The following is a 21,699-nucleotide window of genomic DNA, read 5'->3' as shown; positions in this document are numbered from 1 at the left end:
CTCATTCATTTTAGCGCCTTGGCCCGGAAACTAGTCTGCCGCAGCGAATACTGATTTGATCGAGAGAACTTCGTTCATCGGCGCATGTTGAGGACACAAGCTCCGAGGCAGTGCTGGCCATCTGGCGCGATTGTAACTCGCATATAGTCAGCAACCTGCTTCTAGACTTATACTCGAATGGACAAGATGACGCAGGCGTACCTTCGAACTTTGCGCTTCGGTCTCGGTCATTCTAAGGAGTGTCCATCGAGGCAGGCGACTGATGCGGTCATTGCGCGCACGGCCGATGCCGCATCATGCGCTCGGACGGCCGGTGCACGGACAGTGACCGCAAGATCAGACTCTTGTGAGCAAAGAGGCGAGATGATCTGGTGACACACATGCCTAGATCGCAACGCATGTCAGACAGACCGATAGTATCGCAGAAAGGGCAGCTAGACGAATCTCTAGAATTTGACGACCACAATGGAACAAGAGATGAGCTACAGTGGGCTGGGCATCTGTTGGCAAGGCGAGCCCCAGACTGCGCGCGGCGGCGCGTACGACCAATTGTGCGTCTCAGGTGGCTCAAATGAAACTCATTCTGATGCCTCGCCCCCCTCCCTTCGTTTCTTCGCTTGCGCATGTGCCCTCCTTTTTCGTCTTTGCTCGCTCCTCTCGGTCGTCGCATAGGGCCGAGCCAACAACTGCAAGACAAACGTCTGGCGATACGGTGCGGACACGGCAGAGCTTGACACACAGCGTCGCCGTTGACGAATACAGCTGGTCCTCGTCAGTGCATGGACCTGATTCGACCTGGACAGCTAGATACCCGCAGAGCATTCTTGTCAACGACGCCCAAACCCGTTCACACTCTTCACAGGGCGTCTTGACGAGCTCGGCTGATCTATATAGCTCGCGACAAACAGCACAAGATAGACTCGCTAGATCGCTGTCACCCCCGCACGGCCACTCAGCAGACCGATCGCTCTCTGCCCACCTCGGATTAGACAGACATCGCCCTTCGCTCGTCCTGAGACAATTCTCGACTCAGTCCTCAGACTGGTCCGTCAGCTCTGACTTTTGGTCCTCAGACGACGGAGAGCAGACTTTGCTCGAACGTAACGACAGTGAAGCGGACGACTGCGATTGGACGGACAGTGAGTCGGGTATCGAGGGCTTCTACCTCGATCCTCTCGAGCGATTGGCCATCATGCAGGACTGCACGTCGCCCCAGTCCTACTCGAGCAGCCTGAGCTCGGCTACCTCGACATCTCTCGGGTCGCGTGCACCGCCGTCTCAGCAGAACTGCGCGTCGAGTGGCCGTCAGACATCGAGTCAACTGACGGCTCAGGTACGATCTCAGTCTCAATCCACGACGACTGACGATGACGCTGGCTTTGTGCAACCCATGGCCATCAACGCGAGATCCTATTTCCAGGACGACGGCAGTCACCAACTGACCTCACAGCCTACAACGCAGCACCGCGCCAAGAAGCAGACACATCTGAAAGATGCTCAGCATGTGCCCGAAGGGCCGAGTGATGACGATAGAACCTCAGGCTCAGCGGCGGGCGGTGCATACTTGCAGGACGATCTCTCACAGCTCTCACCTCAGACGATAGAAAGCGCTTCTCTGCCTACCTCGCCAGATCAACAGAACGGTGGCTATCCGGCTCAGATGCAGCAGTCTCCTCAGTCGAACATGTCTGCTTTTCCGCCATACTATCGCGGAGAGGCTCACGTATCGTCCATGCACGGATTACTACTGCAAGGCCTCAATCAGCAATTGTCATCGCCCATGTATCGGCCCTCTCATAATGACTCGCAGCATGTAGGCGAGTACAATGACCCGCCTCTCAGTCAGGAACGCTTCATGCCGCCGCCCATGCCAATGAGACCGATGCCTCCATCGTATGCCTCTTTCCCGCCAGGCATGCCGATGGACTACCGCAACAGTATGGACATGACGCCCATGATGCCCTACAATGGCCAGTTCAGAGCAATGTCGTCAGCTTACACGCCTATGCCATCGGCCATGCACTCTCGCGCGCCGTCATATGGCTCAGGCATGCCCTTCCCGCCTCCTTCTCAATCCATGCCACCGCCTGCGCCACCCTTGAGTCGCTCCGTCTCAATGTACGATTTGCGCAGCTACTCCAACACTGGCGAGCAGATGCATTCGAGCTCGATGGCGCCGTGGCCTGTTGCCAGCTTACAGCCTCACGAGTCTACGTTCAAGCGCGAAGAGACAGACTACATGTTTGCTCTGCGCACTGCTGCGCCTGCCAAGAATACCAGACGTCAGTACGATCTCATGCGAAACGGCATGGGCAGTAGTAGCATGGGCATGACTGCACACCCCATGTACACCAATGGCTCGCCCTTTGATCGCTACCCGACCGAGCCTCATTATGCGGATGCCGAGGAGGATCAGATCAGCATATCTCGATCGTCTCAGGGCACTTCTCGCTCGCGATCGGTCTCGAAAAGCTTCACGATGCCAGATGCCGATACGCTCAGAGGTATGCCAACAAAGCGTTCGAGAGGCCGTCGCCCTCCACTCTCGCCTGATCTGGGCATCGCTGTCGGCATCGAAGATCCGAATGCTTCACCGACGCTGCAACAGATTCAGTATGTCGGCTTGACAAAGACGGGTCGTCCTCGCAAGATCTTCATGTGCAAAGTACCAGAGTGGGTTCTCCTCGCACGGGCCATGTTCTCACTGACGATCTGACGAGCAGCTGCAATAAGTGCTTCAAGCGAAGTGAGCATCTCAAGCGCCACATTCGCTCAATCCACACTTCTGAAAAGCGTTCGTTCTTTCGCTGTATGTAGCGAGCGCGCTGACGCCTTCCGCAGCTTACGAATGTGAATGGCCCGGATGCTCCAAATCCTTCAGTCGGCAGGATAACCGCGCGCAGCACATGCGCGTCCATCGCAACGAACCGCGCAATCGCTACAAGTCGTCCAGCAGGCGCAATTCAGAGGACATCTCACTTTCGAGCAGCGAGCTCTCTGAAGTCGACTAATTTGAGCGCGCTACTCGCCTCCTTACGAACGAACGGAAATCGGCGTCCACGACTAGAAACGATCTCTATCCTACGACTTGATGATGAAGCAATGATGATGCAACGTACATACGATGGAATCAAGAAACGACCCGGAAGGTTGCTTTTCCCCCTTCGCGCCTGGCAGATCAATCCACGCATTCTGCCCAAGCTGTGTAGCAATAGTGTCGATTGTTATCCCTTACCGCGCTTCAGCAACTCGTCCAAACCTTTGTACTGCAAATGTACGTCTGTGCTCGACAGGCTAGCTCGCATCTCGCGTTTACAAACAACAAGTCTGTCTGCCCGAGAGCCTTTTCAAGTATCGTCCGTCATGATGTTGATCTGAATGAGACTATGTCAGCGGTAGTAAAGCGTGGGAGATGTCATAGACGCACGAATTCTTGCTCGCTGATCATGCCGTCTTGATCCAAATCAAATTCTTCGATCATGGCCGTTCTGCGCGAGTGGATCAGCGGACACGGCGAACAGCGGCGACTGAACGTACAACTCGTCGTCGTCAAGATTCTCACCAATCTCTTTAGCTACTCGTCTCAGGTTGCGAATATCAATCTTGCCCGTCTTGTCATCGTCAAAAAGCTGGAATGCTCTCCTAATCTCGTCCAGAGGATCTCTCGTGAGCATCTTGTCCGTCGCTGTGCGTTCCTCAGCCTCGCGTTCCGCGTCAAGCGAGTGAGAAACTCACTGATGCGCTGAAAGGATTCAAAGCTCATGAGGCTACGACCGTTCTCGTCGTGGTCCCTGAGCAGCTTGAGTACTTCTGCCTTTTTGAGATCGAATCCGAGTGCGCGAAAGGCCACTTTGACTTCATGGTAGTCGAGCATGCCATCCTTGTCGAGATCGAAAAGCTCGAAAGCCTCTTTGATCTCTGCTCTCTGCTCGTCACTTATTTGGGGCTGCTGCTGCTGATTGTTCTGGCTAGGCCCATTGCCATAGCTCGACGTCGTGTTGCCGCTTGTATATGTCCTTCGCTTGGCTTTGGCGCTCGAGGTAGGGTAGAGGCTCATGACAGCAGTAAGCCTGGCCGCGCGACAGTGCTGCTGTACGCGGCGCGCGGCGCGCAATCTGCTGCTGCCTTTGGCCGCGGCCCGCGTCTCCGCTTGCTCCGCACTTATGTTCCCCTGTCGCTATCTCCTGCCGTCCCCTGGTCGCTTTTCATCCTCTTCCCTTCGTTCAAATCAGCAGACCCGACGAGATGCTGCTGACTCTCTTATCCGTCCTCGCCTGCCTCTTCAGCGCTGCTCTCGGTGCTCCCACAAGTACCGATCTTGCCCTCCGTGCTCCTGCGAGCACCGATCTTGTCGGCTCGCATAAGGAGCTCATGCCTACCGTGGACGACAGCAAAGCTCTCAGCATCGTTGGCAGACCTTACAAACTGAACTACGAATTCATGCTCTGGATGCTAGTCTATGGTACCTACAACGGATGGCGCGTTACGATTGATCCACCGAAAACAATAGTCTACTTCGATCTCATCAATGAGGACAGCGATAATTACTACGCCTTCTTTGTCAGATCTCCCATTCAGAATCATACAGTCATCCTGATCAGGTCGACAGTATGATGTCGACGACAGAATTACTGTAAGCCGGCATGAACGCAGAGCTCGGCAGCTCTGACGTGGGCATGACGCAGTCAGCTGTTCGTGTGCCATACGATTCCATTGGGATCGTCCATCATGCTCGCAGGATTCCAAAATGGTGTCCAACATCACAACAAAAAGACTGCAGATCAACCTCGAATTACAGATCAGACCTCAAGAAATGAACATGAGAGATTGCTGCGTAGCAACAGCCACAGTACAGTTCCGTGTGTCTCGTGACGAGGGTAAGCTTCTCCTTATCAAGGTGGCACAGCGCTCATACGCGGCGCAGTCTATATTGGAGGCAGTGAGTTCTGCTTCTCTGTTGGCCAATTCGTGATCAGACCCGGTTGGATAGCCGGAAAGGAGCTCACAATCACGATGGATTGCGGCGAAAAACACTCGCAGAATGGTGAGGACTGTTCGGATGAAGTCTATCAGGCAGGCACGTCTGCTCTGCTTTCGCTTCTGCGGAGCTGATTGATCATATAGGCGTAAAGAAGATCAACGATAGTGTCGACTGGAACGTCAGCAATGATCCATGGGGTTAGAATGCGTGAGCATCCTGTACGTCATGCAATGCTCAGACGTCCTCCCCGCCTTCGGCGCAGATTCTCGGCCATGCTTGTAAATATCAGCCCGCGTTTGATACATACGACTATGATAGGACCAACCTAATCAATCATCCTCGCGCTCCTTCCGCAATCAAATAATGTGCATGATGCCGAACTGTCTTGATTAGCTCGACACCAAGAGCATCTTTTCAGCCGGCCTGCTTCGAACGCTCCTGCAGGGCCCTCAGTAGCCCCTGTGTCGGTACACGACCACCTTATGACACGACAACTCGCTTCTCCTGCCGCGTCGACCCTGCTCCTGCTTGTATAAACCCAAAATTATAGACTTGGGGAAAATCGCACTGACATATGGCTCTCTTCATCTACTGCTTTGCTGTGCTCATTCTCAATGCTGCGCTCGGCGCTCCTTTGAACATTCTGGATCTCACCCAGCCTCACGAGGCCATCGTGACGACGACGACGACCGAACATGATCATGATTCGAAATATCTCAGCATTCTCGGCAAAGATCGACCTGCGAGTCTGCCCTACTCGTGTCGATATTCTTACACTGTCAGCGGAATCTACAACGGCCGACCTGTCACGATCGATCGACCTGCTCACTATACCGAGTTTGATCTGATCAACCGAAGTGACGACCAGTTTTACGCGAGCTTTGTGAGACCGTCCGGAATCTATAGGCACCACGTTGGCTGGATGGGAGTCGTAGACCAAGCTAGATTCCAGTGTGACCGTAGGTCGTATGTTCATGCTGTCAAGCAAATGCTGACAAGGCTATCAACCAGGCGGCCGTCTGTAGCTTGTTTAATCGAGCACGCCCTGATTAGCGCTCTGGCCGAACGCAGTCATCGACAATGATTTCCAACTGGTCAAATGAGAGACTACAGATCAGTCTCGAGTTCAAGAATAGACCGACCGATCCGACTTTCAATTTGCTGCCTTGCCACCGCAACATTGCACTTCCGGGCTTCGCGTGACAAGGGTAAGCTCGTCGTCCTGGCGCCTCCGTCGAGCTCATACGAAGCGCAGTGCTGCTCGCGGATTGTGAGTGTATCTGCTGTCTCAGAGTCCCAGCTCAAGCAAGTCGGCAGCTGGCAAGACGCTCAGCGTCACGCTAGATTGTGGCGGAACTTACGCGTACATGGGCGAGGACTGCTCCGGCGAGCTGTATCGAGAAGGTACGTCACCGTCGATACAACCTTTCCGAGGCTGACAACGGGCTTTCCAGGTCTGGTTGATATGAGCAAATCAGCTCGCTATAATGCACACTAGGCTACAGAAGAGCAGACCTGTATTTCCTGCATCACTCGCTGAATCGCGTTCGAATCTCGCGCCTTCATTGGCGACTGCTAGCGAATCGTACATGTCGCGACACACACATCCCTTGGCCGCAGAAAGCACGCACACAGTCTCGTCCAGACATAAGTGCTTTCGGCATTCGCGACGGCCATGAATGGGAAGCTGCTTGACGCGCACCAAGCGTTGCCCAGATAACGGCAAGGGTCACTTGTACCGGGCCGACTACAGAAGTTTGTGCATCAGGCCAAATTCATACGAGAATCACCCGCAAAAATTCTCAATCGATGCTGCATAGACACTCTCGAATTAAGCTCGGCTTGCTGGCAAGCTCCGAATAATGATACCGACGCAAAGAAATCAAACAGCCCGCAGCGGCAACCAGAAAGGGTCTTGCGACGGCAAATGGTGTCAAGTCCTCCCATCGGCAAGCCCGCGCACGCATGGCAACGGACAAGTTGCTTTCCTTGCTTTGTGCAGCCTTTCTGCTCTACGTGACTCTTGCTACTTCCACCAGCGACACCGATCTCGCTAGTATCTTGGAATCGCCCGGAGATGTCAGCTATATGGTGGAATTTAGGTACGCCCGGCTGTCTTGACGACGAGCTCGCCTCATCCGTGCAGCTTCACCTCTTCCGGGACTTGGAAGGGACAATTCCCGGTCGCGGTCTCGAAACCCAATACTCCCTGCATTTTCACAATAAGGAACGGCAAGTCTTCAAATTATGTTGTCGACTTTGTGAGTCCTCTCCATGCTGCTTACCAACAAAGCCGATGACAGCTTGCAGGTCGTGAACTCTGAGATCGCAGTGAGTAGTATCAAAAGCTAGACTGCCAGCTCACTGACGCAGTCTTGCAGGCAGCGGCAAGTCAATCTTCATCTGCCCGTCCAATTGCTGAGGGCATGTCATGTTCAGGAAAGCAGGCCATATACGAGCTGGGTCCGCGGTCAATACCGAACGCTCATCAATCTTAAAGTGCGCGTGCGTCCGCCCCACTCACACTTCAACTTGTGCTGCGTCGGGACTGCAGATGTTGGTCTCATGTCCAGCAGAAATACGGAACTAACACGGATCCATGTGCAGATCACGTTTCGCGTGTCCCGTACCGAACGTAAGCCCTGCCGCTCAGCAGTCTCCAGATCTTGAGCTTACTTCGTGCTCTCAGCATATATATCGCCAGGTGCGCAACTTCCGCCTCTGTGTGCTTCGCAAGAGACTCATGCCTACACATCTGATCAGACGGCCGCGAGATATCCGTCAGCTTCAAATGCGGGCCGCAGTATGCACTCGAAGGCGCAGACTGCCAAGGTAGCTACTCAGGACGTCAGTTTGTCTCATATTGCGGCCGCGAGCAGCACGCTCAACACTTGTTTGTAGCGTCAGAAGTGCTATCGACGGCCAATCTGGAGGTCTGGCTGTCAAGGTGATAGCTGGCATCAGCACTGTCGTACTGACATGTAATGACAATTTCGGAGCATGAAAGAGCCCTGCATTATGAGTCGCTCAGTCAGACGTGCAATGTTTTGACGGCTTGGCAAGCAAGCAAGCTTGGCGCGCGACGCGGCAACCGAAAGGCCATCGAGGAGGTAGTTGCCGCAATCTCTTTCCAACGCCCTCCTTTCCTGCCCTCCCTCTCTGTAGCTTGTCTTGAAGGCGCCGCATAACGCTATATGAGATGCTGCTAGGTGCAAAGCTCTTTCTAACGGTCTCGGCTTTATTGGGGTTTGGCCTGCTCAGTCGGGCACAGGAAGGAGTTGTGGCATATCGCCTCATCTACAACGGAACAGCGGTTTGCAAAGTAGGCGGAACAGATGGCACGCGCGCAGTCTCGATGAAGGGCGACATGACAGTGTATGGTAACCCGATGACAAGAAAGTTCGAAGTGGCAAGCCTCTCATCATCGTCGCTGGTTCGACATGGCTCAAAGTCCTCTGCAGCACGCCACCAAGCCTAAGAATGGCTTTGCTACAAAAGAGATTGACGACAAAACGCGCCATCACGGTGTGCGGGTCGAATTCTCTGCTTGGGTACCTCTATACCTCGAGGAATGGCTATGTGAGCCATCAACCATCAAAGACGCGATGCCTGAACAGTTCGCTAAATTTACAGGGCATCCGTGCTGCGGCAGTAACTACGAACGTAGTGGAGAGCTCAGTCTCGACCGTTGGCATTACGAAATTGCCTTTCCGCCGCCCAAAGTCTATGTACGTCTCGGATTGATACAAGCCGCAAATTCCTCTGACTGTAACGGCTTCCACCCAGCAAATGATCTGCACAAATCAAGCGGGTCCCTTCTGCGAGGTCTTTGATACAGTCTGCAAGTCTCGATCACTGTTTCGTTCCCAGCGATGCTGACGAAGCAAACAGCCGTCATCAGCTGCTACGCGCTGCAGTCTCATATAGCTATCATCAACCCATTCGACAACTCGCATTAGCGCAAGTTGCATGGAATGCAATGCCTTCGGTATGCGTGGATAATCGACGACAAGGAGTGCGATGGCGACCAGGAGCGACACGACAGGGGCTCAGCTCTCGATCGCGTTGACGGTTTTGCCCTTGCAAGCTTGCTGCTTACGTGACACGATGCTTGCATCGGCTTTGCTGGCCATATGCCTGATGCTCATGACGAGCTATGCACAGCAAGATCTGCTCGCGTATCGTATTCAATACTCGGGCTCGGCGATGTGTAGTTTCGGCGGACTCGGCGGTAGTCAAGCTATTACCCTCAAGGGTGATGTGACTGTCTACGCGAACCCGGTCACCAAAACCTTCGAAGTGGTCCGTTGTGGCTGGGTAACATCAGCTTGACCTAAGTATCAGCAGCGCAAAACGGGCGCTAGGAATGGCTTCTACATCGGAAAGGCCCAGAGCGATTCAGGCCAAGCCAGGTTCAAAGTGACTACACCTATGCACCTCGACGATTGGATGCGTATGCCGTCCAGCGCAGAAGCATGAGCTTGACTAATGACTTCAGTTCGACCTTGCTGCGCGACTGCGTTCGAACGCTTCGGCCTGCTCAGCTACGAAAAGTGGCACTATGAGATCGAGCAACCGGCTCCAAAGATCCATGTACTTTGTGCAACCGAGTCGACTGCCTATAAGCTGAATTTCCCTCACTACAGAAGATGGTATGTTCGGGAGGCTTGGGCGGCTCTTGCGCGATCTTTGGATCATCAAGTCAGTCAGCGCACGCTTTCCCCTTGCAGCTTTTCATCCGCACGCAGTGGTCATCACTTGTTTCGCTCTGGAATCGAACATCACCGTCACCAATCCCTTGGCACAGTCGGGGTAGCGTTGTATACTTGACAACGATGCAGACTCGTCCAGACATGCCTCAGCGAAGCGCGCTACTAATAGCACGTTCCTGCACTGTCATCGTCTTCTCGTCAAATCCTCTCTTTTCATCGTACCTGACCCACAGACTGACATGCTCAGCGGCCTTCTCAGCTTGCTTGCTCTCGCGACTGTTCAGGCTCTGCCGTTGAACGTCACAACAACGCCTGCATTGGCCTTGCTTCGACGTGATCCTTTCGAGCCGATCACTTACGAACTCTTCGCCGGCTTCAAAGCAGACGCTAGTCATGCCGGCCATCGCCTCATCGTCTGGGAGCCTATGGTTTGCAAGGACAACTCAAGAATGCTTTATGTTGCTTATGTAGCCTCACGCAGGCATTCTGGAAATTCACTGTCATCAAGCCAGAGAATGGTGCGGTCTCGGTCGAATTCGTAGGTCACACACGAAAAAGATGGTCACATATCCTGATGCAAACGAGACAGAGCGACGGTGATCCCCAGATCCAAGTACGCAGATCAGCCTTATAGAAGGCGGCACGCACTAAGTACCTTTGGTAGCCTGTCGCGTGGCAAGGCAGGCGTGGGGATCTTGTCCGGATCACGATCATGCAACAGACACGACCTGCGCTATGGGGACCTGGTCAACCGCGCGATCAGCCGCCTACTGCCGACATCCTATTCTATGAATGCTGTCAAGTAACTTATCAGGTCGAGTACGTCCGTTCCTTCAATTCTCACAGACGTCGTTCTCATAAGGAAGATGCAGCTTCACTTTCGGTATCCGAGAATGTCTGTCATCGCTTGCAAGCGCGTATAGCAGTATCTGACACGTCGTACAGTCTACTTTGATGAGGAACCAACGGCAAGTGTCAATGTGCGATGCGGTAATGCTTACAAGATCGGACGAGCGCTTTGCCAAGAGGACTGGCTGCCACGGGGTATGTCTCGACTCGAAGATTGACAGACATCGCTGATGACCGCGAAAGATCTCATTTGGACGTCGCCGAAGCCCCTAGATGTTCTCGCGGCAGTGCGGGACCCTGGAAGCCATCAAGATTCTTAGCGGGTGGACATGATTCCGTCTTCCTGGCCATCACTCATGACCCTCAAGCAGATCATTGAATGCAAATCTAACCCTACAAGTCACATTAAAGTCTAGCCGAACAGGGGAAGACTGTGTCCTATCAAATGAGCTAGCAGCCATTGCAATGAGCCAGCTTGCTCTTTGAGTCGCGAACGGCGGGCACATCCAGAGCAGGGTTTTGCTTGAAGAAGCCGACAGGTTTGAGCGTCACCGAGAGATGCTCAGTGGGCATGACGGGGAAATCTTCCGGACGAGGGATATGCGTCGTGCCGAAGGTGAGATAGAGAGCAATGTCTGTATTCTCAATATTCTCGTCGCGATCTGCCCAGACCTGAACGGAGTCTTCGAGCTCGCCACCGTCTTGGCAAGATTGCGGAACGTGCTCGCCGGCCGGGTAGATGGAAGTTGCTGCCGTTGTACTAGTAGGAACAACCCAGAGACCGTGCTTTGCAAAAGGAGCACGTCGAGCGACCCACGAGCCAGGTTTGCAGTACAGAGGCGGCTGGTAAGGCGCCATGATCTTGTACGCGGGCGAGTGACCGGACGAGTAGTGTTTCTCGGACGGTTGTACGATGGACCAGTAGCGGCTCGTAGCAGGATCGGGGTCTCTTATAGCTGCCTTGGCCGTCTTGAGCACCGTCTTGCGAGCCTCGAAGCGGTTTCCGGCATAATTCTCTGCTGAGCCAACTTCCCCTTCCGCAGAAACGACATTGGTTTCGACGACAGTGTTGTTGACGCCGTCGAGCATGGGTTCGATGCGGAGGGAGAACAAGTGCTGATGATGCTGACCGACGACGCGAGGCGCGACTTGGGTGCCTGTCAGACCTGCATCCTCGCCTTCTGCCAATGACCAGGTATTCAGAATACCCGTCAGCTGTACGGCGCTGTCAGCTCGCATTGATCTGAGTATTAGCAGAGCAGACCTTGACTTCGACTTTGATCGTGCCATCGAGATGAAATTCGTAAAAGAAGCCGTATTCCTACCACCTGGGGTCAGCACGCGCAAAAAGCTGATGAGAGAGGCGCACATAGTTGGCGACAGTCGCAAAGGAAGAGATGACGAGCTTGCGCGAACGGACGGCATGTGTCTTGCCGTCTTGCCTGTAATCCGTGTGCTTCCAGAGCACGCCTCCGTCCTCTTCATGGATGCATATAGCGTTCTTGATCTTCATAGCCGAGCCATCGTGAGACGTGAGCAAGCCGTCGAGATATGCGATCTCGCCCAAGCAGTCGCAGCCCAGCTCGAGGGAATTCGTAAGTGTGCCGATGAGATACTCGCCTCTACAATGTCTGTGAGCACAGACACCAGGCAGATCTGAAGACGTACATGTCCAACGCAAATTTGCTGTGAAGACCATCCGAGACGGTCAGCTTGCTTGGCTGATCGTGACGATGAGACCCACCGCGAATGAGGGAAGGCTTCGGAAGCGTAAGGCACGACGAGCTCGCTGTTGCTCAGACGAGCGATGATGGGCCTCTTGACACCATGATCATCGTACTGGATCATATTGAGATAGAGTCCTTCGCGAGCATTGAAGCCGACGTGCAGGTCCCACGTAGACCATTTGAGATGATGACCGTCGAGCGTGAAGGAAGCGCCTTCGGGCTGAGTGATATGTAAGAGCTTGAGATCGGTACGAAGCTTGAAGGTCGGATCGTGCTCTGCAAGCAGGTCTGGCAAGTATTCGTAAGGCTGCCGAGGTACGGGAACACGCTCCCTGCCAGACTCTGCAAGCTGGTCCGCATTGATGTCATGGGGCGCAGAGCTACCTCGAGAGAGCTTCTCGCCAGGTTTCTTAGTGGCGGGGAAATCGATGTGGATGACCTTGCCCGCAATGACATCGACGACGGGCACAAAGTCGAGTGGATGAGCGTAGAGGTTGTCGTCCGGCTGAAGACGGGCGTACATCAGCGCTTGCTGGATGCGTCTGCCCGAGCCAAAGCGATCGTCCATGCCGATAGACCATCCGTCTGCTGCGAGCTGTTCGGGCTCGAGACCGAGTTCTCTGGCGAGTTTGCAGACTTGAGGGTCGGCTTTGATGATATCTTCACAAGCCAAGAGCTCCTCGGGACAGATCGATGGCTGGACGCCCTTTGCGAGTTTATCAACCTTGTCGATGGTGACGTTGGCTCGGTCGATGGTAACGAGGATCGTGTAGGCACTGCCGGTCAGCGCGTCAAGAATAATGACCTTGGCTCTTCGTGCGAGTTTGACAGCTTGATCGGGCTCGACCTTGCCCAGCTCCTCTGGATTGGTCGCAATGCCCAGATACTTCAGTACATCCTTCTTGGGAGGATCGACGAGGGTGTTGGAAATGAAGCGGTACGCTTTGATGCCTAGTGATTGCATGAGATGCTCTCTGACTTTGTCGCCAATGCTCGTGAGTTCGTCTGTCGAGAGTTGATCGAGAGGATGCGCAGTTGCGACTGTATGACCATTTGTCTTGCCGTTCGTGCCGTGCGCAGATCCTTTAGCATGACCATTGGTGCCATTGGCAGCGTGCGCTCCATCGATTTGTGCAGCGGGCAATTTGTGTTCGCTCGGCGCAGCGATCGTGTCCTGACCGTTGACATAGGCGGCTGCCTTTGCTTTGAGCTCGTTGAGTGCAGACTCCATGGTGTGAAGAGGCGCAGGAGGCGATGAATCGTCGATACTGTTGAGCCCGCTGACCACCGTGTGAGCGATAAGAACAATTCTCGAAATTCGAAATTCGCGACTTGCCACGTGTTGCCGCGCGCCATCAGTGCGAGAACGTCTCGAGATCTCGAGCGACAGCAATGAGTCGCAAGTCAGGCGATGACAGGCTATCAAAGGCCCTGCGTGCGTTGTCCGATCGGTTTCCCATCTGGCTATACCCTGCACAAGGTCCCATCAGCTCAGCGCTACCGCCAGCGCCCTCTGCACCGACGCTGTGGCTACTCGGTCCAGGCCGGGGCGGCGCGGAGGAGTCCTTCGACGTAGAATGTCTCAAATGGCAAGCCCGGCTTCGGTTCAGTCTGTCTGAGCGATCGAGCGTCGTATGGCGATACTGGCAAGACCCAGAAGCGGGTCTAGGCGGTCAATTACCCTGCTTGCATTTGCCGGATGGTCAATTGCTACCGCCGGCACTGATCCCCGATTGGATCCATGAGCAACGCGGCGATGTGCCGAAGCAGAAAAAGAAAGCGCCGAAGCAGACGGAGTCGGCGGTACTCGCTGAGCTCGAGCGCAAGAGAGCAGAGCAAGAGAAAGCTCAGGAGAAGCAGGACACCAAGCCCGACGATGGTCTGACAGACGAGCAACGCAGCAAGCTCAACGACCTCCTGCCCCAAATAGACACATCGCTTCGGCTGTACATCGTACGCATACCTGCTGACGTAGCACGACAGAGCTGAGTGGACACGCAGATGACGCAACTCTATTTGACGCCCATCTTCACGACCTACACAACTCCGCTCTACCACCCTCGTGCGCACCCTTCCTCGCCCACGCTAACGAGAATGCTCCACCGAATGCTTGCTTCGTCCCACAAATCGGAAGCCATTGCAGAGATTCAACGCTTACAAGCGCGCGTCCTTCATGGCGAAGCGGGCAAAGACGAGAAAGAGGTCGAAACGGATGCCGCTGCCAATGGAGCAAAGTGGTACTTACCTTTCAAACTGGACACCATCATCAGGCAGATCGGGCAAAGTACGGGTGTGGGTCCGGCAGATACGCGTATTGACCTAGAAGCCATCGAGCAGCAAGCCCTGACGCTGTTAGCGACACTTGACGAGCAGGTCTCCACTCTTGGCGCATCAAAGTGGCTGCTCTCAACCCAAGATGCGACTGAAGTAGATGCCACGCTGTTTGCTATGTTGCATACGCTCCAGACCGTCTCAAAGTCGAGCCAAGCGAGCAAGCGAGAAAACATCGTAGCACGGTTCAGTAGCCTGCAAAAGTGGCATGGCGACAGAGCTGCAGAGTACTTTGGCGATCGCGTTGATGTGCCGAAGCTAGACCGGCAATCTTGAGAATGCATGGAGATGCTTGTTGCAACACATGGGCTGGACAAGTATGATCGTACAACTGTAGATTCTTCAGCGCGCTCTCTACTCTCATACTGGATTCTCTCGCGCTTGCTGCTTGATGCGTTTCCTGTTGGCGCTTCTCAGCTCTCACACACAATTGCCACAGTGCGGGAATACATACTCGTAGGCTGCTTTGTCCTTCTTGAAGAGGTAGTAAGCATCTGCTTGCGCAGGATCGTCCGGGTTGGGCGTGTCGAGCAGATCCTGGATGCCCAGTAATATCTGCAAGACGCGACGGCCGAAAGATCAGATGATCACGCATCGGATGAGCACGTTCCGCCTGCCTGCTTGACCGTGATGGAAGGCTTCCAGCCCTTGTCTTCGCTGAGAATGCTCAAGCAGATCGTGCCACTGTCCATTGCCACAAGGCGTGTAAGCACTTCTCTGAGCAGATGCACAGTGTGCTGACCTCGGATAGACATTAGGATGGAAAAGTGGCGGGACGAATTTGCATTTGGGTGGCTTGCTAGGGTAGTCTGGATGCCACGCCGAGTCGTGAGCTCGGTAAACTCACACGAAAGGAGTGACGTGCCTTCAGGGAATTGCATGACGACTTTGTATGTTCCATCCTGCCAGGGTGTCTGTCCATTGCCAAACGCCTCAGCGCACGATCAAACTGCGCTAAGAAGCACCGGTGCGAACGTTTTCCTTGCCTGGGATGCCCGCTTCCCACTCCATGAGGTCGAGTCCGTCTCCTGAGCGAGCAAACACATCAAGATGCCTCGCAGGCGTCGACCGAAGCATGCGCACCTTTCTTGGCTGTCAGATAGCCATTTTGACATCAGCATGGCTCGCTAAACCTGGTGTACAGATGGGATACTGACTCGGTCTAGCCCAAAAGCCCTGCAATTCGACCGAATCAGCTCGACGCATGCTGGACGCTTCGAATGGATGCACGTACGTAGGGATGATCTTTGCGCCATTGTTTGCGTTCCTCTGTGAGCCTGCCCTTGCAGATCCCCGACATCTCGCTCACTCACGCGAGCCAACCCGAGAGACGACGAGCGTCGCGATCGTCTTCATCAGATCGCGTCCTTGCTTTTTGTCGGCCGTCATCATGACGCGGCAGACGAGTGTGTTGCTCTATGGCGGCATAGCGACACTCATCTACATTTGCCTAGCATTGGGTATACTTCATCTACCCCTCGTGTCAGAATCGGCTTCAGACGAGCTCGTGCCTGTGGTCCGTCCGATGCGATCAGTGCGACGACGCCGAGCTTATGTCTGAGGGAACAGCTGCCGTGGTGGGCATTGGTCACGCTAGGATCATATTGCCTGGGTGAACTAGGCTACGGCGTGCTCACTTTTGGCGATTGCGAGGAGGCCTACACCGAATTACTCGAGGTGCGCGCGCTTTGGTCTCCCGTGGGCTCAAACTGACATTGGTGCGCACAGGAAGTATCACAAGCGAAGAACGAGCTACGAGCAAAAGGTGTAGCGATAGATTGACCGGATCTGTAATAGTTGTTGTATCACACTGTCACAACAGTGTACACAGTTCATCTGCCTTGCGCTGCCAGCCTCGCACTCTCGCGCTGGACGAGCTCTCATATCAGCTCGGGCTCCTTGTTGTACTGCTGCACGAGCGCTTACGATCTGCATGATGGCCACTCGCTGTCCCTCTGGAAGAGCGTCGACTTGTTCTTGAGGCATCGACAGGACCTGCTGCAGCATCCTCTGCGATTTTGGCCTCAGTCAGCACACTACTTTGCGATGCTGACAGACGAAACGCGCCTGTCTTTCATCGATCAGTGGTGCTGGTGCTTGCTGTGGCGGTTGTTGTTGCTGCATGGGTGGTCTCTGCATCGGAGGCGGGTTATGATACTGCGGCTGAGGCGGCATAGGCGGTCCTCGCTGTTGTTGTGGCGGTTGGGCGTACTGGGCAGGATTAGGCGGCAGACCGGTTACGGGCGCTTGTCCGTATGGCCGTTGCGGTAAGGCTTGGCTGAACATGGGTTGCTGCGGAGGAAGCTGGGGCTGCTGTTGTACTGATTGAGGTGGAGCTTGGCCTGCTGCGGGCGCTAGCATTCTCTGTAGCACGATGGGATCCACGCTGCAGACCGTGTGAGCGAGAGCGAGATGCAGAGCGAGTGGGCTGACATGTTCATCATGAGCATGGCTTGGAAGAGCGCATAGGTCAGTTGAGGATTGCCGGCCAGGAGCGCTTTGGCTTGGTCGGGCGAGGTCGTAACGAGTGACTGCAAGATAGTGTATCGCTAAGCCGAGCTGACGGTCTGTCGAGAGTCCGCTCACCTTCATCTGTGACATGATATCGAGCAGCTCATTGGGCGGCAAGGTCGCTAGCGTCTCGCTGATCGAATCGACCGCCGAGGCACCGGGAGCGAGGTTGACGCCCGGGGGTGCACCTACAGCCATTGCCCTTGCCATCGCCGGAGGAGCATTATTGGCCTGTCTGATCGGATTCGTACGGGGAGCACTGCCTTCCTTTGGCTCGGCATGGTCTACTCTGAGCGCACGACCGAGGAACTGTTCGCCGTTGAGGTTGCGTACGGCAGAAGTAGCGACGTTGGCGTCGTAGAACTCCACGAAGCCGAACCCTTTGGCTTTACCTGTATCGTGATCGAAGACGAGCCGGGCGCCCACGACGGGTCCTGCGCTGCTAAAGTGCTCGGCAAGCTGTTGCTCGGTCTGCTCTCTCGCGTCATTAGCAAGGAGCAAGGGCCGTCACAGTCGGATGAACGAACGGCATCGTAGGGCAAGTTGCCAATGAAGATGACATTCGTCTTTCCTGCCAGGGCTGCATTGCGCAGATCTCCTCCCTGACCTGACCTACCTCCGCCGTACATCTTCCAGTGGTGTGCCGCTATGTCTCGAGAAAATCGCGCTCTTCCTCTTGCTCGCGACAAGTCACCGATCGATAGCTCGACGGAGCTCAGCATGGAGACGCAGCATCATCTCTTCGTACGGAGCGCCATGTCCCGCAGAATCTTCTCAGAAGAACTAGCCTACAGAATGCTCAAGCGGTCGTGCGAGATTGCACAAGTCGAGACGAGCGAACTCGCAGATGCGCTCACGACCATCAACGCGACATTGAGCGAATTGGGCTTCGAGATCCGGCATACGATCGAACAGAGGACGGGCAAAGCTTGCTATGTCTTTGTGAACACGATGGAAGACAAAGCCAGCGCTGCTTCGAGCGACATGAATCACGCAGAACTGAGCTACCTCAAAGTACTCGTATGCCTCCTCACGCTTTGCGACTCTCCTAGACTCCGCTGAGCGAGAATCAGATTGGCAAGATACTCGGCGAGCCAAGTCTGCGTTATTGCATCGATCATGCAGAAGCGTTACGCGCGTCGAATGACAAATCCATCCAACCTCAGATCACAAAGACGCAAGCGCAAAAGACGCTGTCCATCTACATCGCAAAGGGTTCGTCCCGCGACAGGTCCATGTTGAACAGTAGCAAATGAGGTCTGGCCAGGTTGGCTCGAGAAGAGTCCGAAAGGCAACTACTGCCTCTCAACGCGTACACTGGTCGAGCTGGGCAAGTTCTTCGAAGGCTACGAAGCAGAGACGCAAGACTGGCAGTGTGCTTCCTGCCTCTCTCCTGTCACCATCGTGGGTGGATCGAGTCCCACTTATGCAACAAGCTGATGCATTTGCTAGGGCTACCAATGTGCTAGCTGTCCCACGCGGCTACACAAGTTCTGCGTCACACGAGGAACAGGTAGACAGCACATCTGTCCAAAGTGCAAAGTGGCTTGGCCTGCGACTAGCTCCCCTTGCCTCGTCATCGGCGAAGACGCAGGAGTGAGGACGAAGCGTGCCAAATCCGAAGAGCTTTCTTCTGGCGAGGCAGAATCCGAGGATGATGTCTAGAATCGCCCGTCGAGTGATCTGTTGTTGTACTGCTATGTGCCAAAAATGAGACTCTTGTGTCCTCTGCTGATCGCGTGACCGCGCCACCACGATCGAGCACCTTGAGGCTTGCCGCCTGTCAGCTGAAGTTCAGAAACGAGCAAGTCGCCCTGGATCGTCTCTATCCGGACCGATTGACGTCCGTCGTCCCATCTAGCTGAACCCGGAGAACCGACGTGTCCATTGGCGTCAACGTCCAGCTTCAGCAGCACCAGGTTCCGATCGAGATAAGTCGTCCATATCGGATGCTAATGCGCTCGTCAGCATATTGAACAGTTCAAGAGGTATCAACTGACTCTATGCGAGAAAGCACGATGATGCTGCATGATTTGAGATGCAGAGTGTGACGCAAAGTCGATACGTGAGTCCTGATGTCTGAGCTTGCGCGCAATCGTAGCTTTATGATTGTCTTGCTCTCGCGACGTAAGCTACATTACGATGAGTATGTTCAAGCAGCTTGCGACGCATCGTGACCCACCTTGCCTGCAAAAAGCTGCTGCAGCACGCGCACAAGTAAGTCTCCACCGATGTTTGCAAGCTGATCTCGCGCGACTGCATACATCGCACCGTCTTCGAGTGTCTGTTCCGGATATCAGCTTGGCCAATGCTCCGCGCGGCAGGTCACTCACATGTGCTTCAGAAGCTAGAATCAAGCCACGATCGAACGCGTCCGGACTGAGTGTCTGTACAGTGACACCGGTGTCGAGCTTGCCGGTCGCAATGGCCCGCTCTATAGGTGCAGATCCTCTCCAGACGGGCAAGAGCGAGGGGTGTACGTTCAAACAGTGATGCTCGGCGTATCGATCGAGCAGTCCGCGAGGTATCATGCCGCCGTAAGATGCTGTGACGAGGACATCGTCCACTTGGCGTTCATATGGAGGCTGGTCTACTATCAGTTGTACTCGGAATGACTCTGCCATTGCGAACCTTCCAGCTGGGCAAATCTGATGCACGAACGCTTTCATACTGCAGCTCTCGGGCTTGTGCCAGCTGTTCCAAGGGCGCTGCACAAACATTGAGCAGATCAACTGCATTGTGAATCTAACACACTTGCTACAGGCTCGATGTTGCCTCTCGGAAGATGCGCAGGCGGACCAACACAGTGTAGACTGACGCCAAGCTCTATGAATCTGAGTGAGCTGGCTGCCTCGTTGCAGAATCGTTTACTCGCCGTTGCGTGCTCGCCAGAGATGCTCAAAGGTACGGCAAGAGAAGTGGTCGCTGCCGAAGAAGGAGACGAGTCGCTTGAGACTCGCACTTGGGCGCATAGATCGCTCAAGCAACGTTGCTTTGTGGTCCCAAAACCAAAAACGACGCGCACTGCCGGCATTTATTGCTGACACGTGTCGATTGCCATATAGACTGACACGTCATTGTTGTCAGGTAATAAAATAGCAAAGCGCGATTGCTAGTCAAACTAGCGGCCAGCGACCCCCTTGCCAATCTTTTTCTGATCAGTACAATGCAGATGCAGGCAGATATCTTCGCATGACTCTACATAGCTTGGCCCCCACCCTTTCTACGACTGACAATGTCGATTATGCGCAGCAGCTTCTTCATACTTACGACGGAGAGAATCCTGATGCGAGCGCCTCGCCGACTGCTGTGTCACATTCCGCTGACTCTGACTGATCAACTGAAAACGGCTGATCTCAAAACAATCGTCTAAAGCAGATATCTTTGCCCGTGCGTGTCTGGCTCTGTCAGCCGCAAAACGCGTATCTGCCTCAGATTGCGAGCTGACTGCTGCTGCAAGAGCCTGCCGGCAAGCGAAATGAGACTCGTGACGATCGTGACCTGTGTCTAGTGACGAGGCTGTTGCGAGCAACGATTCGACCAAGCTGCATGACCGTCGAAGAATCGGACGAAGAGCTTGTGGTCGTAGCATCGCCGAGTGAGCAGCTTTCGATGAGTCTGGCAACAGGACAAGCTGAACCATGCAGAATGCAGAGAAATACAAAGCACCATCTCAGCATGCCTTGACCTACGCGCCAAGAACAGTGACGGCGCCAGCAGCTCATCACACTGATATTGCCTTGCCGCGGACAGCCCAGAGCCGGTCTTCAAAGCTTGCACGGGCGCTCGCAGCCGAGCGTAAGCCTCGTAATCTCACGGAGCGACGTGACAAGCGTGCGTCGCTTGCCGTGCTCTTCCTCCTGCAGTATGCTCAACCCAGCCGCGTCCTCGTTCTTGGCTGCATCTATAAAGGCGCATGCTCATTCACAGCATCAGGAAATCCGAGGCAGTGCGCCTCGTCCGACGTCATCTGGCGAATCAGCTGCGAGGAGGCTTCCGCGTATACCTCAGGCAGACGAGCAGCCTCATGCAAGCACGTGGCGTGTCACGCACACAGACCGTCTGCCGTCTTAGGCATGCTCGCCTGTATCAGCACGTCTGCGCGATGACGAATCGGTAATTTTCACAGATCTCGAGCCGTGTTCCATACCTCATACGCAGCGTCCAGGCGATTCCAGACGATTCAGATTACCAGCAGATTGAGCCTGGACCGCATACTCGCCCATGCAGAGCTCGAGGAGCGTCTCCAAGACCGGTTCTACTCCTCCTACGGCGGATCTACTTGATGGCGCGTGAAGCGCCCGGCCGTGCCGGCCATCTCGATCTGCCCATCGAACGCGACTGGTTTGTCATCGGCATGCTGTGAGAAAAGAATCCAGTTAGGTTGACGGGTCAGATCGGCGATACAAAACAGCCAGCACAGAATGAAGCTGCCGACGAAGACGAAGTATTGCACCCCGCTGCTGGCAAAGGATCGCTGGAGCGGCCGTACAATGTTCGCCGATGATAGGCACTTCAGGCATATCTACAGGCCTCACACATGGCAAAGCTGCTGGGAAGGGCACCGTCAGAGGCAGCGGCAAGCTTG

At 54.6% G+C, this 21,699-nt stretch overlaps 16 protein-coding genes across 16 annotated transcripts; 11 read left to right on the top strand and 5 right to left on the bottom strand.

The window, feature by feature from the left end:
- The first annotated feature begins 163 nt into the window (after positions 1-163).
- On the top strand, positions 164-3,142 carry L969DRAFT_496319 (uncharacterized protein). The gene is made up of 4 exons (XM_014711996.1): positions 164-551; positions 673-2,673; positions 2,724-2,794; positions 2,842-3,142. Exons 1-4 carry the CDS (start codon positions 466-468, stop codon positions 3,009-3,011), a joined length of 2,328 nt encoding a protein of 775 aa, XP_014567482.1. The 5' UTR covers positions 164-465; the 3' UTR covers positions 3,012-3,142.
- L969DRAFT_50617 (uncharacterized protein) lies at positions 3,106-3,378 on the top strand (the record flags this gene model as incomplete). Its single annotated transcript, XM_014711995.1, has 1 exon — positions 3,106-3,378. The coding sequence occupies one exon, from the start codon at positions 3,106-3,108 to the stop codon at positions 3,376-3,378; it is 273 nt and encodes a 90-aa protein (XP_014567481.1).
- Positions 3,379-3,415: 37 nt separating this feature from the next.
- On the bottom strand, positions 3,416-4,057 carry L969DRAFT_50490 (uncharacterized protein; the record flags this gene model as incomplete). The annotated part of the gene is made up of 3 exons (XM_014711994.1): positions 3,416-3,488; positions 3,538-3,685; positions 3,736-4,057. The coding sequence occupies 3 exons, from the start codon at positions 4,055-4,057 to the stop codon at positions 3,416-3,418; spliced, it is 543 nt and encodes a 180-aa protein (XP_014567480.1).
- Positions 4,058-4,245: 188 nt separating this feature from the next.
- L969DRAFT_95061 (uncharacterized protein) lies at positions 4,246-5,183 on the top strand (the record flags this gene model as incomplete). The annotated part of the gene is made up of 5 exons (XM_014711993.1): positions 4,246-4,462; positions 4,579-4,633; positions 4,804-4,877; positions 4,991-5,077; positions 5,125-5,183. 5 exons carry the CDS (start codon positions 4,246-4,248, stop codon positions 5,181-5,183), a joined length of 492 nt encoding a protein of 163 aa, XP_014567479.1.
- A 372-nt stretch (positions 5,184-5,555) lies between these two features.
- On the top strand, positions 5,556-6,479 carry L969DRAFT_50594 (uncharacterized protein; the record flags this gene model as incomplete). The annotated part of the gene is made up of 4 exons (XM_014711992.1): positions 5,556-5,944; positions 6,113-6,197; positions 6,292-6,385; positions 6,436-6,479. The coding sequence occupies 4 exons, from the start codon at positions 5,556-5,558 to the stop codon at positions 6,477-6,479; spliced, it is 612 nt and encodes a 203-aa protein (XP_014567478.1).
- Positions 6,480-6,752: 273 nt separating this feature from the next.
- L969DRAFT_624813 (uncharacterized protein) lies at positions 6,753-8,940 on the top strand (the record flags this gene model as incomplete). The annotated part of the gene is made up of 11 exons (XM_014711991.1): positions 6,753-7,083; positions 7,128-7,242; positions 7,421-7,537; positions 7,589-7,616; positions 7,745-7,828; positions 7,883-7,928; positions 8,243-8,390; positions 8,443-8,560; positions 8,615-8,709; positions 8,768-8,822; positions 8,873-8,940. Exons 1-11 carry the CDS (start codon positions 6,947-6,949, stop codon positions 8,938-8,940), a joined length of 1,011 nt encoding a protein of 336 aa, XP_014567477.1. The 5' UTR covers positions 6,753-6,946.
- A 148-nt stretch (positions 8,941-9,088) lies between these two features.
- L969DRAFT_103884 (uncharacterized protein) lies at positions 9,089-11,044 on the top strand (the record flags this gene model as incomplete). The annotated part of the gene is made up of 12 exons (XM_014711990.1): positions 9,089-9,283; positions 9,329-9,434; positions 9,480-9,574; positions 9,628-9,682; positions 9,730-9,793; positions 9,863-10,121; positions 10,175-10,231; positions 10,283-10,306; positions 10,358-10,512; positions 10,566-10,588; positions 10,639-10,737; positions 10,786-11,044. 12 exons carry the CDS (start codon positions 9,089-9,091, stop codon positions 10,860-10,862), a joined length of 1,209 nt encoding a protein of 402 aa, XP_014567476.1. The 3' UTR covers positions 10,863-11,044.
- L969DRAFT_88243 (uncharacterized protein) lies at positions 10,870-13,560 on the bottom strand. The gene is made up of 5 exons (XM_014711989.1): positions 12,287-13,560; positions 12,211-12,228; positions 11,912-12,164; positions 11,807-11,863; positions 10,870-11,757 (listed from the first exon to the last, which is right to left on the bottom strand). Exons 1-5 carry the CDS (start codon positions 13,498-13,500, stop codon positions 10,993-10,995), a joined length of 2,307 nt encoding a protein of 768 aa, XP_014567475.1. The 5' UTR covers positions 13,501-13,560; the 3' UTR covers positions 10,870-10,992.
- Positions 13,561-13,661: 101 nt separating this feature from the next.
- On the top strand, positions 13,662-14,876 carry L969DRAFT_49651 (uncharacterized protein; the record flags this gene model as incomplete). Its single annotated transcript, XM_014711988.1, has 2 exons — positions 13,662-14,222; positions 14,271-14,876. The coding sequence occupies 2 exons, from the start codon at positions 13,662-13,664 to the stop codon at positions 14,874-14,876; spliced, it is 1,167 nt and encodes a 388-aa protein (XP_014567474.1).
- Positions 14,877-14,960: 84 nt separating this feature from the next.
- L969DRAFT_95055 (uncharacterized protein) lies at positions 14,961-15,900 on the bottom strand (the record flags this gene model as incomplete). Its single annotated transcript, XM_014711987.1, has 8 exons — positions 14,961-15,000; positions 15,055-15,155; positions 15,218-15,284; positions 15,343-15,409; positions 15,466-15,514; positions 15,576-15,628; positions 15,758-15,776; positions 15,835-15,900. 8 exons carry the CDS (start codon positions 15,898-15,900, stop codon positions 14,961-14,963), a joined length of 462 nt encoding a protein of 153 aa, XP_014567473.1.
- On the top strand, positions 15,893-16,382 carry L969DRAFT_75678 (uncharacterized protein; the record flags this gene model as incomplete). The annotated part of the gene is made up of 3 exons (XM_014711986.1): positions 15,893-16,116; positions 16,170-16,277; positions 16,329-16,382. Exons 1-3 carry the CDS (start codon positions 15,991-15,993, stop codon positions 16,380-16,382), a joined length of 288 nt encoding a protein of 95 aa, XP_014567472.1. The 5' UTR covers positions 15,893-15,990.
- L969DRAFT_88240 (uncharacterized protein) lies at positions 16,093-17,799 on the bottom strand. Its single transcript, XM_014711985.1, has 8 exons — positions 17,639-17,799; positions 17,187-17,582; positions 17,034-17,131; positions 16,668-16,986; positions 16,527-16,610; positions 16,327-16,468; positions 16,170-16,275; positions 16,093-16,116 (listed from the first exon to the last, which is right to left on the bottom strand). Exons 1-6 carry the CDS (start codon positions 17,738-17,740, stop codon positions 16,433-16,435), a joined length of 1,035 nt encoding a protein of 344 aa, XP_014567471.1. The 5' UTR covers positions 17,741-17,799; the 3' UTR covers positions 16,093-16,116; positions 16,170-16,275; positions 16,327-16,432.
- A 107-nt stretch (positions 17,800-17,906) lies between these two features.
- On the top strand, positions 17,907-18,776 carry L969DRAFT_95052 (uncharacterized protein; the record flags this gene model as incomplete). The annotated part of the gene is made up of 4 exons (XM_014711984.1): positions 17,907-18,131; positions 18,185-18,326; positions 18,379-18,515; positions 18,564-18,776. 4 exons carry the CDS (start codon positions 17,907-17,909, stop codon positions 18,774-18,776), a joined length of 717 nt encoding a protein of 238 aa, XP_014567470.1.
- Positions 18,443-20,113, bottom strand: L969DRAFT_88238 (uncharacterized protein). Its single transcript, XM_014711983.1, has 8 exons — positions 19,987-20,113; positions 19,866-19,937; positions 19,743-19,819; positions 19,445-19,696; positions 19,294-19,395; positions 19,112-19,243; positions 18,564-19,063; positions 18,443-18,515 (listed from the first exon to the last, which is right to left on the bottom strand). Exons 1-7 carry the CDS (start codon positions 20,081-20,083, stop codon positions 18,809-18,811), a joined length of 987 nt encoding a protein of 328 aa, XP_014567469.1. The 5' UTR covers positions 20,084-20,113; the 3' UTR covers positions 18,443-18,515; positions 18,564-18,808.
- Positions 20,114-20,629: 516 nt separating this feature from the next.
- Positions 20,630-21,080, top strand: L969DRAFT_35318 (uncharacterized protein; the record flags this gene model as incomplete). Its single annotated transcript, XM_014711733.1, has 4 exons — positions 20,630-20,709; positions 20,766-20,815; positions 20,904-20,945; positions 20,992-21,080. Coding segments are annotated over 4 exons (261 nt in total), but the record flags the coding sequence as incomplete, so codon positions are not given.
- A 228-nt stretch (positions 21,081-21,308) lies between these two features.
- L969DRAFT_496245 (uncharacterized protein) lies at positions 21,309-21,699 on the top strand (the record flags this gene model as incomplete). Its single annotated transcript, XM_014711982.1, has 2 exons — positions 21,309-21,455; positions 21,526-21,699. Coding segments are annotated over exons 1-2 (233 nt in total), but the record flags the coding sequence as incomplete, so codon positions are not given.

This window comes from Mixia osmundae (genome assembly GCF_000708205.1).
Source record: "Mixia osmundae IAM 14324 unplaced genomic scaffold scaffold_6, whole genome shotgun sequence".
Lineage (NCBI taxonomy): Eukaryota > Fungi > Basidiomycota > Mixiomycetes > Mixiales > Mixiaceae > Mixia > Mixia osmundae.
Note: the sequence above shows the minus strand (reverse complement) of the source record. Positions and strands in the feature narration are given on the sequence as shown.

Excerpts from the sequence above, each read along its gene's own strand:
- L969DRAFT_496319 (XM_014711996.1), top strand. The coding sequence starts at position 466 with ATGGAACAAGAGATGAGCTACAGTGGGCTGGGCATCTGTTGGCAAGGC. Across the intron at positions 2,674-2,723 it reads TTCATGTGCAAAGTACCAGA|CTGCAATAAGTGCTTCAAGC; the intron begins GTGGGTTCTCCT and ends TCTGACGAGCAG. Across the intron at positions 2,795-2,841 it reads AATCCACACTTCTGAAAAGC|CTTACGAATGTGAATGGCCC; the intron begins GTTCGTTCTTTC and ends CGCCTTCCGCAG.
- L969DRAFT_88243 (XM_014711989.1), bottom strand. The coding sequence starts at position 13,500 with ATGGAGTCTGCACTCAACGAGCTCAAAGCAAAGGCAGCCGCCTATGTC. Across the intron at positions 11,864-11,911 it reads TTGCGACTGTCGCCAACTAT|GAATACGGCTTCTTTTACGA; the intron begins GTGCGCCTCTCT and ends CCCAGGTGGTAG. Across the intron at positions 11,758-11,806 it reads CGATCAAAGTCGAAGTCAAG|CTGACGGGTATTCTGAATAC; the intron begins GTCTGCTCTGCT and ends AGCGCCGTACAG.
- L969DRAFT_88240 (XM_014711985.1), bottom strand. The coding sequence starts at position 17,740 with ATGTACGGCGGAGGTAGGTCAGGTCAGGGAGGAGATCTGCGCAATGCA. Across the intron at positions 16,987-17,033 it reads GCCATGCTCATGATGAACAT|CGTGGATCCCATCGTGCTAC; the intron begins GTCAGCCCACTC and ends CACGGTCTGCAG. Across the intron at positions 16,611-16,667 it reads CACTGATCGATGAAAGACAG|AGGATGCTGCAGCAGGTCCT; the intron begins GCGCGTTTCGTC and ends CCAAAATCGCAG.
- L969DRAFT_88238 (XM_014711983.1), bottom strand. The coding sequence starts at position 20,083 with ATGCGCCCAAGTGCGAGTCTCAAGCGACTCGTCTCCTTCTTCGGCAGC. Across the intron at positions 19,244-19,293 it reads AGCAGCTTTTTGCAGGCAAG|CTTACGTCGCGAGAGCAAGA; the intron begins GTGGGTCACGAT and ends ATCGTAATGTAG. Across the intron at positions 19,064-19,111 it reads ATCGTGCTTTCTCGCATAGA|CATCCGATATGGACGACTTA; the intron begins GTCAGTTGATAC and ends CGAGCGCATTAG.